General features: G+C 38.6%; 1 protein-coding gene across 1 annotated transcript in view; it reads right to left on the reverse strand.

The window, feature by feature from the left end:
- The window catches only part of DAGLB (diacylglycerol lipase beta), a 57,180-nt gene extending 35,235 nt beyond the window's left edge, over positions 1 to 21,945 (reverse strand). Inside the window, exons 1-2 of the mRNA XM_036741448.1 lie at positions 21,722 to 21,945; positions 11,902 to 12,053 (exon numbers count right to left, since the gene is read on the reverse strand). Of these exons, the coding sequence (XP_036597343.1) occupies positions 11,902 to 12,053; positions 21,722 to 21,816 (247 nt within the window). The 5' untranslated portion in view covers positions 21,817 to 21,945. The remainder of the gene's footprint in view (positions 1 to 11,901; positions 12,054 to 21,721) is intronic.
- Positions 21,946 to 24,169: the final 2,224 nt, after the last annotated feature.

The following is a 24,169-nucleotide window of genomic DNA, read 5'->3' on the forward strand; positions in this document are numbered from 1 at the left end:
TCAGAATTATCCTTGACATCTCATTCTCCCTACCCCACAGAGGCAATTAGTTGCCATATTTTGCCATTTCTACCTCCACAACATCTCTTGTATCCAACTCCTCTCACTCACACAGCCACCACCTTAACGCAAGCCCTCAAATCCAGCCTGGACTATTGGGACAACCTCCTAATTGGTCTCTCTGTCTTGTTTCACCCCACTTCAGTCCATCCTCCTCACTAGTTGCAAAAGTGATTTTTCCTTGCTGGTAGATCTGACCATGCCACTCCCCTACTCAAAAAACTCCTCTGCCTACCTATTCCCTCTTCAATAAAACACAGACGTCTCCATTTAGCTTTTAAAGCCCTTGACAACATGGCCCCAACCTGTCTTTCCAGCTTCATTATGTATTATTCTCCCTGCCACAATCTTTGATCCAGACAAATTGGTTCCTCACACACGATACTCCATAGTCTCTTCTCCACCCCTTTAAGCTGGCCATGCTCTATGTTCAAAGTTTTCTTCCCTCCTCCCATTTGCCTTATACAATCCCCTTCTTCTAGATACAGATTAAGAATTACTTACTACATGAAGCCTCTGCTTATCCAAAATGCCACTGCCCTCTCTCCCTAACTACTTTGTATTTACCTTTATATACGTGTGTGTATTTGTCTCTGCCTTTAAAATGTTAAGGTCCTTAAGAAAAAGAAATTGTTTCATTATTATTTGTATGCTTGCTGCCTGGCATATAGCTGGCACTTACAAATGCATAGGATTAATAACAAATGCTTGAGTCAAAATACAAAATAGAAAAATGTTTTATCAAAATTCTTCTCTATTCCGAGGGTAGGATTTAATAATTAAACATAAGAAATGAAGGATGGCATTTTTTTCTTTCTCAACCTTGAGATTTTCCTAACTAAATCTTTATAAGCAGCAAGACAGAATACATCTGAGTTTCTTTCTATTCCAAAAACATAAACCAGGTGGTGTCTTTTCTTAGAACCATATATAGATACGATCTTTTAAAAAGTGGACAAGACAGAAGTACTTTTATTAAATTAAAATTTTAAACGTGAGACTTTTGGTAAAAGGTGATAGGGACCTAATTACTCCAAAAGGTATTTGCCACAAGATGAACGTTTTTTTTTTTTAATTCATGCTTACAAACTTATTATGGATGTCTGTTTTGGAGAAGTGAAGCAACAAACCACCATATTAAGGGCTGCCTTTTGATACAAATGACTCAGTTAATTACTAGAACAGTCTAATCACAAATCCTATGAAATAAATAATACAACAAATTATCTGCATGGAAGATAAAGTTATGCTAAAATTTTGTTTCATGTATACAAAATTAATTTGATTTCATGACTAAAATTATCATAAGTATATCAAACTAATGGCAGTAATAGTTAAACTGAAAAAAAAAAATCAAGCATTTGAATGTCCAGTTGAGAAGGCGTGATACATCCTGGAGGAGCCCAGCTCTCCCATAAATACTACAGTAAAATTCTAAAAAATGTATCAGAAGAAAGAATAATTTTTTTAAAAAAGAAAAATTACAGGAAGTTCCTTCATCCTGTAAAGGACTTCGCAAAAAGAATGCAAAAAACCTGAAGAAGCTATGAGCAGAAACAAGCCAGGTGAAATAGAAGCCTTAGCACTCAGGCAGCACAAGCCAGAGTCACAGCGGGAGAAAGAAATGGTACAGTACTCAAGCAGCTAGTGCCAGGGTCCCAGCACAAAACCGAGACAGCACAAGTTCTGAGGGTCCTGCTTCCGCAGGCCAGAGCACCTACCAGAGCACCTCACCCAGAGCAACCTACAACAGGAATCAAGAAACTAGGGTCCACCAAAAGCAGGCTAGCCAACTGTTTAAAACACAGCCACACTCATTCCTATGGCTGCTTTCACAACAGCAGAGGTGAATAGTTGTAACTGAAACAGAGACTGTGACTGCATGTATGTGGCTCTCCTGCTACTTCACACAGCCACTAGGCAGTGAAAAGTGCAGGCCTGAACAACTTGCTGCCTTCAGGCTGCTTACAGCCCTGGGACACTTGCTGCACAGCAAAGGATTTCCTCTATGTACAAAAGATGTTTTCCTCTACATTTTATTGGAGGGCCATAAGCAGGCTGCAGGTCACAGGGCCCAAGTTCTGTAGGCCTGGAATAAAGTATAACTTGACAGTGTTTCAAATGTCACACATTATTGCCCTGTTGCAACATTTTACTTTTTTTTGTTACCAGTGCATATCCATCATGTCAAAACAGGAAGAGAAAAAAAACTTTTATTATAATTTTTTGAGCCCAGGGCCAAGACTGAAAATTTTCTGAATGAGAACCACCCTCAATTATTATTATGGAACACTGAATGGCTTTGAAAATTAGCTTTTACTGCAAACTTGATAATGTTTCTTAAAGAATTCAACCTAAAATTATGTGGCAAAACAGCTCCTATAAGCAAAACTTACACTACAATAAAGTTAACTGCACAACCATTAAAACTGTTTGAATCACAATTAATGTCAAGTGGCTTTATAGACTTCCTGTGTTATCAAAAGTTAAAACAAGATCTCCCACACAATTTGCAGCAGATATATTTTCTAAGTTCAAACTATAGATCCAGTAGCACTTTTTGGACCTTGATGCAAAGAAATTTCCATATTTCAAAATACATTTAACTGTGTAATTGAGAAGCTTCAACATAACCTTCAAATGGAAGTAATGTACAACATAACAAGGCAATGCTACAGGGCAAATATAAAAATAATCTAATAAAATTCTAAAAATGCTTTCCAACTGCTGAATGTGCTCAATTAAATTCATATGCTTGCAGACTGATTATCAATGTTTAGCAATAGTGAAGACACTTTCAAAGATTAAATAAATAAAATCTCATTACAGATCTGCATTAACAGATGAATATCTGCAACTGATTTTGAGGATAAGGAACACTAATTATGAACTTCCATTAAACAAAATGTTATTTCTCCCCTCTCCCCTGCAAAAAAAAAAAATATTCTTCTCATTAGTAGACCAGTATTGCAAAAATTTTACTTTTAATTTTGGGCCACAAAATTCCAATCTGTAACAAAAGTCACTGAGACAGAGCTCTGAGTATGAACAGTTTAGTAGGGATATCAGTGGTCCCTAATCATTTCATTCAAAGACCTTCCTCACAGTTAGAGACTCCTCTCTGTTTGAGGAAAAATTGCTTTTATTGCCATTGAGGGAGTACCAGAAATAGAATGAGGTGGTTCAATTCCAGAAGATGGGAAATCTTATGGTTGACTAAGGAAATGTCCATCAATCATGACCACTTTGTTAACAGGCCTTTTACAGGTCATTAACTACAGGTCATTAATTCAAGCTAACTGCAGACCATCTCAGCAAGGGCTTTCCAAAGGGCATAAGACCCTGTTAACAACATCTCAGGGCTTTCCACAGGTCAAAAGACCCTAGTGTTTGACCAAGAGTATCCTGAGGTCCAAAGAAGTTGTGGTTTTAAAGCCAAGGACACTAGGATCTTGTGGTAGTGATTCACAGGGGGTGAAGAAGCAAATGAACCTTATTTCAAGAAGTACAGTGGGAGTGGGGAGGAGGGGGAGTAGCATAGCAATTATATTCTTATCACAGACCTAACAGTATGAATCTAGCTGATATATCAAATACAATTAACATAAACATCGATTCATGGTAAATTAATTGTAGTCTACACAACTCTTATTCTTTACTATATTAACTAAATCAAACTTAACGCTATTCGCTTATAATCACTGATGCCAATTAAATCATAATGGCCTGAGTAAATACTGATTAAATTGAGCAGGGGTATCAAAATCATGTTTACACAACTTTGCCTCTTGGTCCACAAGGCCTAAAATATTTACTATATGGACCTTTACTGAAAAAGTTTGCTAACCCTGATCTACAACACCTACAAGACAACAAGATCACACATCTAGAGCTGGAAGGGACCTCTAAGACTAGCTAGACAGGTAAAGTTAAGCACTTTGCCTAAGGTCACCAGCACAGCCTTCATTTGAAACCAGGTCCTCTGACTACAAATCCAGTGCTCATTTCACTAATATCAATTATCTCCCCAATTATAGTCTGTCAGGACCACAGGAGAGGCTGAACAAAATTGCTGGTTTCTATAAGAAGAGGAGACAGAGATGGGCCAAGGCCAAAATCAACAGAGCCAGAAGCCAGAAATTGGGGAAAAGAGAATGCTCTAGTCCTGGCAAACCCATTCCGAACCATAGCAGTGTTAGAAACTACTTAGTCTAGGAATAAACAATACTCGTTGGAAAGCCAGGAAGGTTTTCATTATATTTTACATTTATTTGTTCTGAATAAATGGGTATGTTCCCTGAACAGAGTACAGGAGAGTATAAGGACTCAAACACCAGTCCTTTTATTGACTCCCAATTCGAATCTCCCACCTGGCTCTTCATTGGCCAGATGCAACCCCCTGACTGCCTGCGTCATGCCCTCCTCAAACAGCTTGTTAAGCATGCATACAAGCCTCTAGTCTTTTACCTGATCAGAAGTCTGGTTTCAGTTTCAGCGATATCAAAGCTCTGATTAGAACCAGTCACCTCCAATTTACAATCTGCTATCACTATCCTGTGGAAACAAAACTCCTCCTACCATTTCTCACAGCAGCACCATCCAGACTACAGATGGGACAAGACCAGGCAGGTTATATTCACCCATTCAAAAGTGTAGACAGAGGACAACCCTTTGATCTAGCAATATCACTACTAGATCTGAATCCCAAAGATATCATAAAAAAGGGAAAAGGACCTATGTGTGCAAAAATATTTACAGCAGCTCTATTCATGCTGGCAAAATACTGGAAATTAAGGGTACGCCCATCAATTGGGGAATGCCTGAGCAAGCTGTGGCATATGAATGTAATGTAATACTAGTGTGCAATAAGAAATGATAAGCAGGCAGATTTCAGAAAAAACCTAGAAAGACTTGTACAAACTGATACAAAGTGAAATGAGCAAAACTAGAAAAACATTATACACAGCATCAGCACCATTGTGTGATGATCAATTATGAACGACTCACCTCTTCTCAGCAACACAATGCCAAAGGACTCATGATGGAAAATACTATCCTCATCCAGATAAAGAATTGATGGACTTTGAATGAAGATTGAAGCGTACTTTTATACTTTATTTTTTTCATCTTTTTTACTTTTTGATGTTTTTTCTTTAACAACTGTGATTAATAAGGAAGTAAGTTTTATATAATTGCATATGTATAATCTATATCAAACTGCTTACCATTTTAGGAAGAGGGGAGAGAGGAAGGAAGAAAAACTGGGAACTCAAACTCTTGTAAAAATGAACCCTAAAAATTGTCTTTACATATAATTGGGGAAAAAAAAAAATAGTATTTTTTAAAAAGAGCAGACAGAAACAGAATCTGGCCAAAGCACAAAGTGTAATTCATGAGACCTTTCTCAGTATTAGGGGAGTTGAAGGGAATATAGACAGAGGATGAGTTGAATATGAAGGGATGATATCTAGAAAAATAAATAAATTTAAGGGGTGAGAGAAGAATATACTGAGAGAGGAAGAAAGGGAGAGATAGTATGGGGTAAATTAAAAGTGCCACATAAAAGTGGCAAGAAAAAGCAGTTCTGCAGGAAGGGAAGAGGGGGCAGGTGAGGGAGAATGAGTGAATCTTGCTGACTTGAGGAGGGAATAACATACACACTCAATTGGGTATCTTACCCCGCAGGAAAGGAGGAAGGGGATAAAAGGGGGGATGATAGAAGGGAGGGTAGATAGGGGGAGGAGGTAATCAAAAGCAAACACTTTAGAAAAGGGACAGGGTCAAGGGAGAAAACTGAATAAAGGGGGACAGGATATGATGGAAGGAAATATCGCCTTTCACAACATGGGTACTGAGGAAGTGTTTTACATAATGATACATGTGTGACCTATGTTGAATTGCTTGCCTTCCTAGGGAGGGTGGGTGAGAAGGGAAGAGGGGAGAGAATTTGGAACACAAAGTTTTAAAAGCAGATGCTCAAATAAAAAAGTTGTTTTTGCATGTAGCTGGGAAACAGGAGATATAGGGGATGGGGCACAGAAATCTATCCTGCCCTACAAGAAAGTAAAGAGAAAGGAGATGGCATGGTAGAGTGGGGTGACAGAAGGGAGGGCTGACTGAGGAAACGAGGCAATCAGAATATATGCCATCTTGGAATGGGGGAGGATAGAAATGAGGAGAAAATTTGTAACTCAAAATCTTGTGGAAATCAATGTTGAAAACTAAAATATTAAATAAAAATGATAAAAAATAGAAAAAAAAGATGTTATCTACCTCCAAAGAAAGAACTAACAAATAGAAATATGTATAGTATGGTTTTACATACATACATACATATATACATAAATACATATGCTTATGCATATATTTCTGCTTAATTGTAGCATTCTCTAGGGTATGGTGAGGAGGGAGGGAGAAAAAATAAAAAGTGCACAGCAGAGAACAAAAGAAAACTTATAAGGAAGCACAGAAAAGTTGGGTAGATTTGAAAATGAATAGTATTTATTACATTTTTTTAAGTAAACAGTCTGAAATGGAAATTCATGATTTTATATTGAAGCCTCTCTCTGTGTTGTGCTGTATACATGGAAATGTTTCTTTCTTTTTTTTGTCTTTTTGTATTTAAGTTCAAAAGAATAAAAATTTTTTAAAAAAGCAAAAAAAATACCTTGAACTGAGTCAATAAAGCTAGGAAATTTTTTTGAAGAATAAAACAGATATGCCATTAGTCTACTTGGAAGAAAAGAAAACCCAATTTCCAAAATTAAAATGGAAAGAGGAAAACATGATAAATGGATATAGGAAATTAATTTTTCCCAAAAATATGCCAATAAAACTTGTGAATGTAATAAATATTTTCAAAAATATATAAAATACTCAGATTAAATGAATAACAAAGTTCATCCAATCTCAGATGATTCCCAGATTGATCTACGCAGATCCAGTCATTCTCTACCAACCTCCTAAATCACACCTGTCTGAGGTTCCCAACTGGAAGCCTCACATACATCTCACATCAATGTGTACAAAACAAAACCCATTAACTTTCTTCCCAAATACACCTTTCTTCCTAATATCTCTGTTAAGGGTGCCACTATCCTTCCAGATACTCAGGTTCATAACCTCAGAGTCATCCGTTAATCTTCCCTCTCCTTCTCACCTTGAAACCAATCAGTTGCCAAGTTTTGTCCATTCTACCTCTACAATATGTCTCCCATCCATCTCCTTTTCTCTATGGCAATCATCATAGTTCAAGCTCTCATCACCACTTGCCTGGACTACTGCAAACACTTCCTGATTAATCTCACAGCTTCCACTTTCTTTCTACTCTAATCCATCCTCCACACAATGCCACATAGATATTCCTAAAGCACAGGTCTAATGATGTCACTCCCCTACTCACGAAACTTTGGTGGCTTCCACTTGCTTCTCAGATAAAACAGAAATTCTTTTGATGGGCTAGCATTTCAAGTTCTTCACAGTCTGCCACCTTTCCAAGGTACTGCACGTTATTCAAGCATTCCATATTCCAGCCAAACTGGCATACTTTCTGTTCCCATAGAAAACGTTCCATCTCTCGCTTCCCTTCTTCAGCTCAAGCTGTGCCCCACACCTTGGATGTACTCTCTCCTTACCTCAGCCCTCTACAATCTAATTTCTTTCAAGCCTCACATCAAATGCAACTTCATATAGGAGGAAGATCATTATTTTCCCCTGCCCAGTTGCTAATGTACTCCCCCTTAAGTTAGTAGTACAATGGGCAATAGGAGTACAATAAAATCATCTTTAGAAAGACATAACTATCACATAATCACATAGCGGTGTTTGAAGAGAAATTAAGGAAATAGAACAAAATTAAATCCCATTGCTTGTCAACTCTGAATTTATAGTCACAGTTACAAATTATCAGTAATCAAAGAAGTCTAGGAAATCAAATACTGTATCTTAAGGAGGAAACAATCTAAATGCTACACCTTAAAATTAAAATTCAGCCCACATTTCAAAAGCAGAATCACAGAACACAGTCGGAAAGGACCTCGGAATCCATCTAGCCCAATCTACAAGTAAACAAAAACCCCTTCTAAAACATTCCCTACAGGTTGTTACTCAGCCTACAAATGAAAATTTCATTTAAGTTGAGCCCCGATTAAGAAAACCTGACTGTAAATCCTGTAAATCACCTGACTAGCAGTGTGATGATAGGCGTTTAACCTCTCTGAGCAGAAGTTTCATAATCTGTAAAATGGGAATGATATTGACATTACCAACACCTCTGAGCTGTTGTAAGGAAAGAACTGGCCTTTCTATACTTTTTAAAATACAACATAAACGTGAGCTGTTTTTTTTTAAAGAGTTCATCCTTTTACTTTAAAGCTTTCCCCTAAAATATATTGTGTTGCTCATTTTTTCAGAATTATTAAACTATCCAGTGAGAAAGCTCACTCTGCCAATTCAGACCAGCAATTTCTCTGCAAGTAAAGATTGCTTTAATCACTGTATTTGTATCCCCCAAACCTGGCACAATTCAATGCTTACTTATTCACTGCCTTATATAGTCTTAAAATAATCACTGCACTAAATTAAATCTATTTCTGTGAGGTTATCATCATTTGTAGGAAAGCCAATATTATGTGTTAGAAAGGAAAGTCAAATGATAGGTATAATAATAATGACAAAGAGCATGTGAAGGTTTACAAAGCACTTTGCATACATTAACTCACTGGACCCTCACAACAACCCTGTGAAGCCATCACTGTTTTTATTCCCATTTTACTAATGAGGAAACTAAGACTCAGAAGGGTAAATTGACTTGTTTAGGGTCACATAGCTAGTAAGTGTATTTGAACACAGAGCTTCTTAATTCAAAGTCCAGCACTCTCTGCTCTATACTATTCAGATTATCAAGAATTACATGGAGATTTAACTAATTTTACTTTTCAAATGTTAATGGCAATAAACACTAACTTAATCATAATAAAATTAAACTATTATAAAAATAATAATTATTTATTTTAAATTGTTGTTTGGTAACTTATTAAACAAGCTGCCTTACATTCAAAGTGAAACAAGCAAAACTATTTACACATTTGGAGAATTGATTAATAAGACACTCAGGCCACTTAAGTGATCCCCCTGGATCAATGAATTCAAACAGCATCTTGGGAATATCAAAATAAGGTGATATAAAGAAGATAATTCAGTTTTAGGAAATTGTACAAGAGAAAATAAAAGAAACAAATTAAGTTCTAAAAATTTTTTTAAAGTTAGAACTAAGGTGAACTACAGATTATCTAGTACAAACCCCAAATTTACATGACATCCTTCCTTAGAATAGAGCTAAAAGCCTTACACATGGTAGGCATATAATGTATGTTAAATTGAAGCCTTCAAAATACTTCACATACAAACATGTTTTATATCATCTCTTATCTCACACCTATGATGGTCAAGGAATAATTATATTTTATAGATAGAAAAACTGAATTACGAGAATCAATAATAAAATTAAGACCAGAGCTTTAGCCTACTGTTGCTATGGTGTTTCTCTGGATTTTAGATATTTAGTAAGTATTTAATAATTAGATATTTAACAGATTTTAAAAATCTGATTAATGATCATGTATTCTGAATTCCAGAGTCTCCAGAGTTAAAAGGCCCCACAGAGATCAACTAGTTCAGGAATGGGGAACCTGTGACCTCAAGGTCACATGTAGCCCTCTAGGTCCTCAAGTGTGGCCCCTTCACAGAACAAATTCCCTTAATTAAAAGGATTTGTTCTGTGAAGTTTGGATTCAAAGGGCCACATGTGGCTTTGAGAGGTTCCACAGTCCTGAACTAGTCTAATCTTCCTCCCAATACAAGATATACCTCTACAACAAGTTTCCCAGTTTTGAACTGAATATTTCCAGAGATAAACAGCTACTAGTTTATGAAGCTACCCATTCCATTGCTGGACAGCTCTACTAGAAAATTCTTCTTTGCACTGAGCTGTAATCTGCTACCCTATAATTTATACTCACCTTAAAATTTTGTTTTCTGGCATTACAGCCACCCAACATACTAGCTATACTTTCTACTATTGTGTCATTATGTATTTGACAAATATGCTTTCTAGTGAATGAAGTTATGTTTGTTTTTAAATCCTAGCCACTGCGAGCTGAGAGCTTCTCTTAGCTAAGTTAGGGCTGCCTTGTCTAGTTCCCAGTGTTACATGGATCTATACTGAATCCCTTGGATTGAGAATTTTTATGGACTGATAAATAGCCACTTTCTACCTGAATTTGTTAGTTGTGTTCGTGTTATCTATAAGTGAGATTTATTTTATTGGGGCTCTATGCTGTTGGAGTTGGAACAATAGTTTTTTTTTCCCAATTGCTCATCTTGGTCTCAGAGACTTGACCCTGCCTCATAGGCTTGGAGGCCAAAACATTAGTTTGTAGCACCTGCAACTACTGCCCATCTCTAGGTCTGTTTTCCCATCATTCTGATTCATGATAAAGGACTGAACCTCTCATCAGTACAGTTTTCACCTGTCCCAGAAATACCCCCCTTTCACAGAAAAGGAGGCTCAAAACATTTCTTAACTATCTCTTTCACAACCTACCATTTACAAGTATCCAGATTGTGTTATTTGTGTTTGATTTCCCCCCCAACTTATAGCCAGCTTGTATAAGAACATTTGCAGAATGAAAACATTTTTTTAAAAAAGGAAACTACAGTATCAAACCTGTTACTAATTCTGAAACCTGACTGGCTACTTTTTTCAACATATTTTTAAGTAATGTTAAAATCAAGTCTTTTAAAGAAACTAAGGGGGAAAAAATGTAAAGGAAGGAGATTCAGTAGTAACACATCTTAAACTATATTATAAGGCAAGAGCATTTTGAAGTGCAAAATGGATAATTTCAATTACTTTAAATGAAAATAAATGAATTTTTATAAATAAAATCAATATAGCCAAGATTTAAAGGAAAGCAGAAAATTAGGGGAAAAAACTTTCATAGACAATTTCTCACATAGGATATGATTGTGACAGAATATTGCTATGATATAAAAAATGGTAAGCTGGCTTATTTAGAAAAATATGGAAAGACTTAGACCTATGAAGGGAGATGCTATCTACCTCCAGAGAAAGGAACGACAAATAGAAATATTCATAGTATAAGTGTGTACATGTATATATATGTATATATAGATTATAGATATGTATGTATATATTCGCATTTAACTGTAGCAAGGGGAGGGGGTAGAAAAATAAAATAAAAACAAAAAGTACACAGCAGAGAATAACAAAAAAAACACCTAGAAGGAAGCACAGACAAGCTGGGTTCCTTTAAAAAACAATGTGTAGGATTTTTATTACATAGGTTTTCATGTAATGGAAATTTATTATTTTATACTGAATGCTCCCTCTAAATTCTGCTATGTTTATGGAAATGTGCTTTGTTTTCTCTTCTTGTTTTGTATTTAAGTTTAAAAATGAATAAAATATAAAAAAAAACAAAAACAAAATCAAGTCTTTATTTTCAAGGATGGAATATACATCAGTATGAAAGAAAAAATCCAAATACAACATAAAAATGTTAAGCAGGATAGGGCCTCTCTTAGCTGACGTCAATATACAAATCTTTATACTTTTTTATCTCCCATAGTCCTTATCAGAGGACTGAGAGCAGTTATTCATAACGCAAAACATATAAATAGAGACAGTTTCTTTACCCTTAGGAAAAAAAGTTTTGATTTTTAAAAAATTCATGGAACATAAGAAACATGTTTAAAAATTGTGGCAAGAAATTAAACATTTAAAAAAAAGAAATTAAACATCTGAATTTCAATATTTACCTTTCATGCTGACATACACAACTGCTGATATAACACATATGATAACAGCCAGAAGAATAATGAGTACAATCAGATAGCTGTTCAACAAAGCTCCCCCAACACAATTAAGCTTTCCTTTCTGTTTAAGATACAAAACAAGGATTCCAATCCACCTGCAAGGGAACAGAAGATGCAGAAAAAATGAATTAGTACAAGACATTTTATTTTGGAAAATGAACCAGTAAAGCTGCTCTGTACTAAAGAGTACATAAGTGAAACAAATGAGTTTATTAACACCATTTGTCAATATTTATTCAAAACAAACCAAGGGTAACTTACCAGTTTTTATTGATAATAATTAAATCAGTGAGAAACATTATTCTTATTTTCTCTTTTAAAATTAGCTTTACTTTGTCAATTCTTATGTCATTGTCCTTATTCAATAAAATAACTGACTGTAAAAGACCCCCTAACAAAACTAACTTTACATAGTTAAGTACTAATATTTTAAAAATGCTTTAAAGTTTGTAAGGCATTTTACATTATCTTTGCACTAAAGCTATCTTTTTATTTTGATGATTTTTTTGATCATTTTCATTTCAAATACTAATTCCTAAAAATTCTATTAACCAACAAGTAACAATGATGAAGGAATTTAGTGATGTAACATTATCTTTATATTATCTTACTTGATCCTTACAACACCCCTGTAAGATACGTATTTCAATTTTACATTTTACAGATGAAAAAACCAAGGCTCTCAAAGTAATTTGTCCAAAGTCACATGGTTAAAGAGGGAAAGCCTCATGATGTGATAAAAAGACTAATGATTTGGGTTCAAAGATCAGCTCTGTTATTTACTTCTTATGTGATCTTGAGCAAAGGCACTTTACTTCTATGGGCCTCAGTTTCTTCATCTATAAAGTGAAGAGACTGGACTAGACGCTCTTTAATGTCCCTTCCAGCTCTATAACTTTCTAAGAGTATGACTTGGACTCAAAACCAGGTCTTCTGACTCCAAGGTCAAAGTATCTTTTAGTAAAAGGTAGCAAGGCTGGTGATAAAAAGGAAAATTAATCTTTGAATAACCAAGAATTCATTTTTTTTTTTTGGTTTTTTGGCAGGGCAGTTGGGGTTAAGTGACTTGCCCAAAGTCACACAGCTAGTACATGTGTTAAGGTTCTGAGGCTGGATTTGATCTCGGGTCCTCCTGACTCCAGGGCCAGTGCTCTACTCACTGCGCCACCTAGCTGCCCCCCAGGAATTTTTTTTAATGCAACTGAGAACATTTACAATCTTTCTTGGTATTTTACTTTAGTATAGTGAGATAGTTTTACCCTCGTGCATTTCTATCATCTGGATATATAGAACAAATCTCATGGACCAAATGGCTTTCCCACAGCTGTTCAAACATTTGTCCCTCACTGTCAGAAATCAAAATAACAATAATGTATTCAATGCTTTCAAAGGTAAAGAAGTATTTCAAGTTTTTTTTTTTTGAGTCTCATTGGGTTTTATGTAAAATATATTACTAGGGTGAAAAAAATTCAGCAGTAACTTGGTAGCTTAAGCATGGCATGAACACATTTTTCAGCAATCATTTTGTCAGTACTTTTTTATTACTGTAAGTTTTTATTACTGTCAATCTAGTAAAGAGAATTTAAGAGGCAATGTAAGGGTAGGCTATTTGGATAGAATGATCTACAAAAATGATAGCAAAAAAAAATTTCTAACCTTATAGCTGAATTGAAGTGGAAGGTTACTTACTAACTGTGAGTATAAGTCATTTGGATACATTTTAAATAAAAGTTACCAAAAAATTCTACTTTTACATCTATAGTATTCTTTCCCTTAGCAACCAAAAAAAAAAAAATCTCTGAGGACACAGCCTTGTAAACTGAATTTAAGCATCAGAAGTTAAAAAAAAAAAATGAATTAACTGCATTACCAGATCTAGAGATTACATAGCAGCAGGAATATTGGTTTTGGTAAACTTTGAAATTATTATGGTGAAGTGCTGGAAAGAACACTGGAATGAGGGTGGCTTGTAGTGGTAGTTCTGCTAATAACTAGCTGAACCACCTTGGGTAGGTCACTACCATTCTCTGAGCCTCAATTTCCTCATCCATAAAGAGGGGACTGTCCTCTAAAGTCCCTTTTAACTCTAGAATTCTGATATTTTTTTTTTCAGTAGTCTCTAGCTGAGGAAAGGTTGTAATTTCCCAGGCAGTATGAAAAAGGTCTCACCTCCAGAGCTAGAGCATTTTCTTATTCTGCTCCCCAGGGCCTTCAATATACTAGATTACTACTGAGCAGCAACAAACCTATCTACCATGAGTCTAAAGTAAGCCACTGACCTGGGGAACAGAGAAAGCAGGACTAGGGAATAAAATGCTGGATTTGGAAGGAGGCTGACCTCGGTTTCAATCCCACCTCTACCATTTACTAGTTTTGTATTAAGTGATATGGTACAGTAGGAATGGTGGAGGAGACAGAGGCAAGACAGAGGAGTAAAGCACCTGAGCTTTCCCCAAACTCCTCCAAACACCTTTAAATAATGACTCCAAGCACATTTTAGAGTAGCAGAACCCACAAGAAGATGGAGTGAGACAATTTTCCAGCCCAAGACAACTTAGAAGGTTGGCCAAAGGTCTGTTGCACCACAGTGAGAATGGAGCACAGTCCAGTGAAGGACATGCCAACACAGACCAGGCTCCAGCAAACCAGTAAAAGGCCTCAGACCTGTTTCCAGGCCTCTCAGCCCATAGATGGTAAAGGGATAAGACAAAGGGTCAAAAGGAGATTTACGGGGGTCCCTTTTCTGGCACCAAGGGCAGGATTCTGTTGCATTGTCTGGACTCGGATCGAGGTTGCAGTCCTGGGTAGCAGTCCCAGTGGGAGGAGGAGTACTAGCATAGCCATGATTGTGCCCAGTTGAACAGGAATTCTGGTCACAGTTCCAGGGTTGAAAAGAGTGCTTATGGTCACTCACATACAGTGCACAGTACAGGAGAGTAGTAAAACCATCTCTTCCTAGATCAGGTATGTACAACTTACAGCTCTCAGGCTCCTTGCAGCACATCAAAGGATTTCTTCTACATTTTTAGTGGGCCTCTCAAAATCAGTGTGCTGCAGAGGGGGAGCTGTAAACAGACTGTGGGCACAAGTTTTACGGGCCTACCTTAGATCATACCACCTTGAAAGAGCCAAAAACTTACTAGTCCCCAGAATTGCCTCTGAAAACACCTGCACAAAAAACCTAAAGCTTGGGATAGTGCCCTCTCCACTTGGGAAGAAAAGCCCCACTTTAGCATAGAGTTAAAAGTCAAGAAAGAGACTGGAAAATGAGCAAACAACAGAAAAAAACTGACCATAGAAAGTTACTATGGTGACAAGGAAGATCAAAATACAGACTCAGAAGATAATAAAGTCAAAATTCCTGCATCCAAAGCCTCAAAGAAAAATATTGGTCTTGGGGCAAGGAAGAGCTCCAAAAGGATTTTAAAAATCAAATAAGAGAGGTAAAGGAAAAACTGGGAAGAGCAATGGGAGTGATCTATGAAAATCATGAAAAAAGGGTCAACCAGCTTGGTAAAGGTGGCACAAAAAAAAATACTGAAGAAAAAAACCTTAAAAAACAGAATAGGACAAATGAAAAGATATACAAAAATTCACTGAATGGAAGAACTCCTTAAAAAGTAGAATTGGCCAAATGCAAAAGGAGATACAAAAGGTCACTGAAGAAAATAATTCCTTAAAATTTAGAATTGGGCAAATAGAAGCTAATGACTTCACGAGGCATTAAGAAACAAATCAAATCAAAAGAATGAAAAATAGAAGAAAATGTTAAATATATCATTAGAAAAATAACTGACCTGGAAAACAGATCCAGGAGAGATAATTTAAGAATTATTGGACTATCTGAAAGCCATGATCAAAAAAAGAGCCTAGACATCATCTTTCAAGAAATTATCAAGGAAAACTGCCCTGATATTCTAGAACCAGAGGGCGAAATTGGAAGAATCTACCAATCACTTCCTGAAAGAGATCCCAAAATGAAAATTCCCAGGAATATTATATCCAAATTCCAGACATCCCAGATCAAGGAGAAAATACTGCAAAAATCAAATATCATGGAGCCACAGTCAGGATAACACAAGATTCAGCAGCTGCTACAGTATAGGATCAGAGGGCTTGGAATATGATATTTTGGGGCAAAGAGAGTGAGGATTTCAATCAAGAATCAATTACCCATCAAAACTGGGTATAATCCTTAATCCTTCAGGGGAGAAAATGGATATTCAATGAAATAAAGGACTTTCAAGCATTCCAGATGAAAAGACCAGTGCAGAATAGAAAATTTGATTTTCAAATATAAGATGCAACAGGAAAGAGAAATCATAAGGGATTCAATAAAGTTAATCTGTTTATATTCCTATATGGGAAAATGATATTTCTAATTTCCAAAACCCTCATTATTAGGGCAGTTAGAAGGAGTATACATAGACAAAGGTATGAGTGGTATGTGATGGTATGATTATCTAAAAAAATAAAATTAAGGGATGAGAAAGAAGAATGCACTGGGAGAAGGGGAAAGAGAAAGGTACAATGGGATAAATTTATCTGACATAAAAGAGGCCTGAAAGAGATTTTATAGTGGAGGGGAAAATGGGGAAAGTGGAGAGGGAAGCACATGAACCTTACTCTCATCAGAACTGGCTAAAAGAGGGAATAATATATACATTCAGTTGGGTGTAGAAATCTATCAACATACGAGAAAGCAGGAAGGGAAGGTGATAAAAGGGGGAAGAGGGGAGGTGATAGAAGGGGAAGCAGTTTGGGGGAGGTAAAAGCCAGAAGCAAAAGAGTTTTGAGAATGGACAGGATAAAAGGAGAGAGAGAGTAGAATAAACAGGAGAAGACAGGATTGAGAGAAATACATAGTTGGTAATCGTTATTGTGGGAAAAAATATTTTCAGTGTGTTTCTCTGATAAAGACTTCATTTCTCAAACATACAGAAAACTGAATCAAATTTATAGAAATAAGAGCCATTCTTCAACTGATAAACGGTCAAAGGATATGAAGAGGCAGTTTTCAAAATAATCAAAGCAATCTATATCTATACATCATATAAAAATGCTCTAAATTGCTACTGATGAGAGAAATGCAAATTAGAACAACTCTGAGCTATTGCCTCACATCTGTAGACTAATATGACAATAAAGGAAAATGACAAATGTTGGAGGGGATGTGGGAAAATCAAAGCACTAATGTACTACTGGTGAAGTTGTATACTGATTCAACCATTCTGGAGAGCAATTTCAAACTATACCCAAAGGACTATAAAACTGTGCATAACCTTTGATCCAGCAATACCATTACTAGGTCTGTACCCCAAAGCCATAAAAGAAAAAAGGACCCATATGTACAAAAATATTTATAGAAGCTCTTTTTGTGGTGGCAAAGAATTGAAAATTGAGGGGATGCACATCAACTGGGAGATGGCAGAACAAGTTGTGGTATATTAATGTAATGGAATACTATTGTGCATTGTGCAATAAGAAATGATGAGCAGGCAGATCTCAGAAAAACCTGGACTTACATGAAGTGACTGATGCTGAGTGAAATGAGCAGAACCAGAACACTGTACACAGTTAATGGCAACACTGTATGATAATCAATTATGACAGATTTAGCTCTTCTCAGCAATACAATGATACAAGACAATTTCAAAAGACTCATTATGGAAAATGTTACCCACATCCAGAGAAAGAACTATGGAATCTGAATGCAGATCAAAACGATATTTCACTTTTGTTTTTTCTTTCTTGTGGTTTTTCCCATTTGTTCTGATTCTTTTACATGACCAATGTAGAAATATGATTACTATGATTGAACATGTATAACCTATATTAGATTGCCTGCTCTCTCGGGGAGAGAGGAGAGGAGGGAATGAGAGAGAAAAATTTGGAACTCAAAATCTTATAAAAGTAAATGCTGAAAACTATCTTTACATGTAATTGGTAAAAAAACAAAATACTATTATATGGAGGGGGAAAAGAAATGCTGAGCAGGATGCTCTCAGAAAAACATGGACTTACATGAACTGATGCAAAATGAAATGAGCAGAACCAGGAGAACATTGTACTACACAGTTACAGCAATATTATATGATGATCTACCATAAATAACTTAGCTATTCTCTGCAATACAATGATCCAAGACAATTCTGTAGGGCTTGTGATGAAAGGTGCTATCCATCTCCTGAATGAAGATCAAAGATACTTTTTCTTTATTTTTCTTGAGGCTTTTTTTTTGGTCTGTGTTTTCTTTCACAGAATGACTTACATGGAAATGTGTTTTGCATGACTACACACATATAACCTCTGTCAAACCACTTGCCTTCTCAATGGGGAGGAGGGGAAGGAGAGGATTTGGAACTCAAAATGTGGGGAAAAAAAAAGAATACTAAAACTGTTTTTATGTGTAACTGGGAAAAAATAAAATATTAAATAAGAAAAAAAAGAAATGGTACAAGATTTTCCATTAAAGGCCTTTCCCTAAAGGTCCCTTGTCAAGCAAGTCACTTAATATTTCTGAGCTTCAGTAAATGAGGGGATTGAACAAGATAAAAAGTCTAAAGTCCCATCTAGCTCTAAATCTATGATTCAGAGCCATGGTCCTCATCTGTAAAATGAGAATAATAATACTAGCAGTACGTATCTCACTGAATTGTTGAGGAATAAATATAATAATCATAGGTCATATAAGATACAAAAAGAGGCAAAAGGAAATCCTTGCCCTCAAGGAGCTTACAGTTTGTATATCCTGTCTTAGGTTCCCCAAGTGGGTGATACTGCCCCCGGGGGGCACTGGAACTATGGTGGGTGGGGACAGTAGTAGCCTCTGGTGCAATTGGGGGGCACTGAATAAAAATAAAGGGGTGGTAGAAGCATAAGGAAAGAAGAAAATTTTGAAAAACCACCCATACATGTTTCTCCTGTTGTATAACAGAGTTAAAGTCATAGTAATTACAGTATTTTCAAATAAATACACAAAATGCAAGTTATAACCGATCAGTGTTGGCAGGCTAGTGTGTAGAGCCTTGTTGGGAAGTCTAGAATGCACTGGCAAGAAGATGTGTGTGCAATGACTGGTTTACAATGAGATGCTATATGGTTACATGAAGCAATATTGTGTCATCAAAATTTCAGTGCAGGAAAAAACCACAAATTTACAATAAATTACTAAATTTAAAATGCATTTTTTAAAAAAAATATTTTATATATTTTTTGAAATGATGCAAATTCCAAAAAAAAAAAAAACAACACCAATAAAGGGTTAAAGACAGATTTCCAGGGGGACGCTGAGTAATTTTTTTTAAAGGGGGTAGCAGGCCAAATAAGTTTGGGAACCTCTGCTGTAGATACAAAGTTTCTGCATGATGTCTTCTGACTTCCTCAAGACAGCTCAAATTCCACCTTTTGCAAGATACCTTTCCCAGTGTACCTCCCCATCCCATCACTTTCCTTGTATACCATATATCTTGTATATTTTGTAAGTACATAGTTGTATGTACACTGTCTCTTGGCTTTCTTCAAGACTTAAATCCCACTTTCTGCAAGAAGCGTTTCCTGGTGGTCCCCTCCCCCTCTCTTGCCTTTCTTCTGAGATCACTTCCCATTCATACTATGTATTTTGTGTCTTGGTTGAAAGACTCAACTCAAATCCCACCTCTGCAACAAGTCTGCCATCCAAATTAACAAGTCAACTAGCATTTATTATATATAGTATACAGTAGGTGCTTAATTACTTACACACACACACACACACACACACACACACACACAAAACCCCCTAGCATTGTGCTAAACTCTGGGTTTATAAAGAAAGGCAAAAACAGTCCCCTGGATCTTTATGACCTCAGAATCAGAGATTTTACCTGGTCATGTTCATATTCAACCCCAGTCTTCATGGCACCATTTGGGGTTTTCTTGGCAAATAGCCTACTCATTTTACAGATAAAGTTCATTTTACAGGTGAGGAAACTGGGGCAAACAGGATTAAGTGACTTGCCAGGGATCACAAAGTCAATAAGTGCCTGAGGTCACATTCGAACTCAGGTCTTCCTAAGTCTGGCACTCCCCTCCTCAACCTAGCTACCCCATGTATACATAGCTGCTAGTATACTGTCTCCACTATTAGAATTCAAGTTGCTGGGGGCAGTGAGTACAGCACCGGCCCTGGAGTCAGGAAAACCCCAGTTCAAATCCGACCTCAGACGCTTGACAAACTTACTAGCTGTGTGACCTTGGGCAAGTCACTTAACTCCAATTCCCCTGCCTTCCTCCTCCTCCAAAAAAAAATTCAAGTTCCTGGAAAGCCGGAATTATTTTTTAAATTACTTCCGTATCCCTATTGCTTAGCACTGTGCCTGGCACATGGTAGGTGCTTAAGAAATGGCTGTTGATTGATTATTGATTAAAGGGAGGTAATCTCAGGAGGAATGCACTAGCAGTTGGGGGGGGGGGGAGGTGTGTGAAGGGAGCCCGAAAAGGCTTCTTGCAGAAGATAGCGTTTAAGTCCTGAAGAAGCCAGGAAGGAGACAACACGAACACAACCACGCACTTATACAGGAATATACAAGATATACAGTGCATAAGGAAGGTGATGGGGTGGGGAGGTACACTAGGAGAGGTTTCTTGCAAAAGGTGGGATTTGAGCTGTCTTGAAGGCAAGGGCTGTCCCTGGCCTCTTTTTGTTATCCCCAAGCACTCAGTATGATGCCTGCCACACGACAGGAGCTTCATAAATGCGTACTGACTGGCGGATTATGGATTGAGTAAGGGGAGGTAATCTCAGAAGGAAGGAACAAGCAGCTCGTGGGAGAAGGGTGAAGAAAGGCTTCTTACAGAAAGGGGAATTTAAGCTAAGTCTTGAAGGATGCCAAGAGGCGGGGGTGAGGAGGGAGATCATTCCAGGGGTGGAGGCACTCGGAATCCAGAGATTTAAGAGATAAAAGGAACCTTATGGGTCACTTAGCTGGAGAATCGACACCTAGGGCAATAAAATGGCAGGAGGCACATTCGAACCCAGGTCTCCTCCCCACCCCCCACCCCCCGCCCGACTTCAAATCCAGGGTTCGATACCCCGGCAGCCTTTAAAGAACAGCAATGCAAAGATCAGCCGCTACTCTCCCGGGACAAACGAGAACTCATCAATCAATCACAATCCTCGGGCTGCTCACCAGCTCCAGGCCTGAACGGGAGGTGGGGGGGAGCATGAGGATGGGGGGGGGGGGTCAGGGAGGAGGGAAAGAGGGAATTTCTCCTTTCCTTCTGCCCTGGGGAGGTAAATGGGAGGAGAGGGGGTAAGGGGAGGGGTGGCCTAGGGAAGAGGGAGGGAGGGAGAGGAGAGGAATTCCCCCACCACCACCCCATTCCTCCCAGGGGAAGGGAATAATGGAGGGGAGGTGAGGCGGTGGTTCAGTGAGGGGGAGAAAGAAGAAAAGGGAGGGGAGGAAGGAATCCCCCTTTCCCTTCTGCGAAGGGGAGGTGGTTAAGGGGGTATAGGGGGAGGGGAGATGGTTAATAGTGGGCGGGGAGGTGGAAGAGGAGTGGTTTAGGGAGGAGAGAAAGGAGATGGAGGAAAGAGGGAAAAAGATAATCAATCCCCCCCCTCTTCCTCCCTGGGGCGGGGAGAGGAGAAGAGGGGTGGCTTGGAGAAAAGGAGAAGAGGTGATTCCCTCGATCCTTCAGCCTGGGGGAGAAGGTTAATGCGGCCACGGGGGGGGGGGGGGGAGGGGGAGTCGCTGTCACAGACCCGGGCTGCGGCACTCACCAGGCCACCCGAAGGAAGAGCTCGAAGGCGCCAGGGAAGACCAGGTCGTCGCTGGCTATGGCCCAGCGCCGTCCGAACAACACCATCCCCGGCATCGTGGGAGAACGTTGTGGGCCGCCCGGCTCCCCACCCAACAACCACCGCAGTCGCCCGCCCCTCCCAGCCCGCCAGTCTCCCCGCGCTTCCTGCGCGAGACGACAAGCACACACCCCCAAGCCCGGAAGCCGCCCCCTCCCGGCTTCCGGATTCACCAGCTCTCCTGGAGTTCCAAAGGATAAAGATCCGGGACCTGGATGACCCCCGCCGCGCATGCTCTCTGGCTCACCTACTCACCTACACCCCCCCCCCCGCCCCCATCCTTGCCTTCATCTCGGGAGCATGGCACCTGCGCATTACATTGGGCTGGCTTTTCAAGGCTGTGGGACATCCGAGGTCTCCCGCCTATTTTTCTATTATTAGTCAGACTCTGGGGTCTCTGTCTCTCCTCCCCACTTTTCCGAAATTTTCGGCAAAAAGTCTTTAAAACAGAATTGGAAATGTGAAATAAAAATATTTTCAATAGCGATTCCTCAAATTGTCGCTCCTTGTTCCTTGGGAGCAAGGATTGGGTTTTGTTTGGGGGTTGTGGGTGTTTTGTCTCTGTAGCCTGGCACTTAGCACAGGGCCTGGCACAGAATAGCCGCTTAATAAATGCTTATTGACTGACTACCCACCGTGGTCTGGGAAGGAAGCTTCCCTGCTCTAGTCGGTCAGTGAAGCATTTATAAAGCATTTGCTATTTGCCAGGCAAAGGTGTGTATAAAGAAGACCCCAGACTCAATTCTGAAGTTGGCTGTCTCAAGCGTTTTATTCAAGAGGCTGAAGGGTTTCCCCTTTCGGTTCTCGAGATGTGGGCACAAATTCTCAGAAAGGAGAAGTGCATCTTGCAGAAGCAGAAATTGAGCTTTTATGGGATTAGTGCCGCCCTAGCAAGCCCCCTCCCTTCTTGGTCAGGATTGGTCCCCAGTTACATCATTCCCTATATGCCACGTTAGTTATTACGTTGCTGACCAAGGCAAGGCTTCTGAGCCTGCCTTTCCGTACATTGCTGAGTGGTCAGGTTCTTTTTAAGTTCTTTTACTTATCTCGGCAACCCTTGGGCTGTCGCAAGGTCAGGACCCTCTATGTGGAAACTTGCTTCACTAGAGGGGCCCTATGGTTCCATCTGTGCAGAAACTTATTTCACAAGACTGTCACAGACGCTATGTCAGCAACCTCCAGGTTGTCAAGTCCTCTGTGTGGAAAATTTCACAAGAGGAGCCCTATGGCTTTATCTGTGTGGAAATGATGGGGTGCCTGTGCTTGGACCCTAATTCTAACATCACATTTCTCCTTAGTCTCTGCTTGAATGCCTGTGCCTGGACCCCAGTTCTAAAATCACATCTCTCCCTAGCTTCAAAGCATTGGCCCTAGCAATCTCTCTCTAGTTCAAGGGCAGCATGCCTTAGCAAAACACTTATCTCTCCTCGTGATACAGAAGCCAGCTGCACATAGAGAATCTATTGATCCAACTCCTCGTGTGCATGCTAATTGGCTGGGACATAACAATATTTACTACTTACTTACCTTCCTGATGTGTATCCTAGACATAGTCAAATGTATACTCCCTTACATTCATCTTGTCTAGACATTTGATGGAGGCCACCTGGATATTCCCAGTCAGCCATGACCGATGGATGAATTAGTGACGTTTCACAGTCAAAACCACACCCCCAGGTAGCCCCCTCTTGGGCTATTTCCCAGTGAACTCTGGGTAAGATACCTGCACAGTAGATACAAAAAGTGCATGTTCCTTTAAGAACTGACCACCCCTTAACCATGCCCTAATCCTACCCCAAAACACCTAATTGACAGGTGTCATCCCCAAATCTTGTATTTAAACTTTCCCTGTAGCCCTGTAAGGTTGCAGGTTCCCTAAGAACTCTTGCCCGCTATAAAGCATAATAAATCTTTGCCACCTTGACTTAGAGAATGCTTGAGATCGTGAATTCATTCCAGGCAACCTTGCCCTGGGAACTTTGGTCTGGGATTCCTAAATCCCTGGTTTTTTCTCCCTCAACAGAAACTGAACTTTATATTTTATAATATAACAATTTCCTCCCCTTCTCTATTTGGTATAAATTCAGTTTCCATACTTTCTTTAGATTTATTTTTTTTCTCAAATTCTTTAGCATGAGTTCACATTTTTCATTGTTGCTATTAGCCTTACTAGCTTTCTCCATTAAAATTTTTACTTGGCCTTCTCTTACAGTATCTTGCACAATCCTAGTGATGAGTTGTATCATGCAAGGTAGGCAAATTGGAAGGAAGGTCAACCCGCCCAGCGCCAAGAGAAGAACCCCTAACATTTGTTTCCACCAGGCTCCACTTTCTTCAGCCAAATGATAATCTAGTATAAGTCTGTGTTTA

This window comes from Trichosurus vulpecula, chromosome 1 (assembly GCF_011100635.1).
Source record: "Trichosurus vulpecula isolate mTriVul1 chromosome 1, mTriVul1.pri, whole genome shotgun sequence".
In the NCBI taxonomy this organism is placed as follows: domain Eukaryota; kingdom Metazoa; phylum Chordata; class Mammalia; order Diprotodontia; family Phalangeridae; genus Trichosurus; species Trichosurus vulpecula.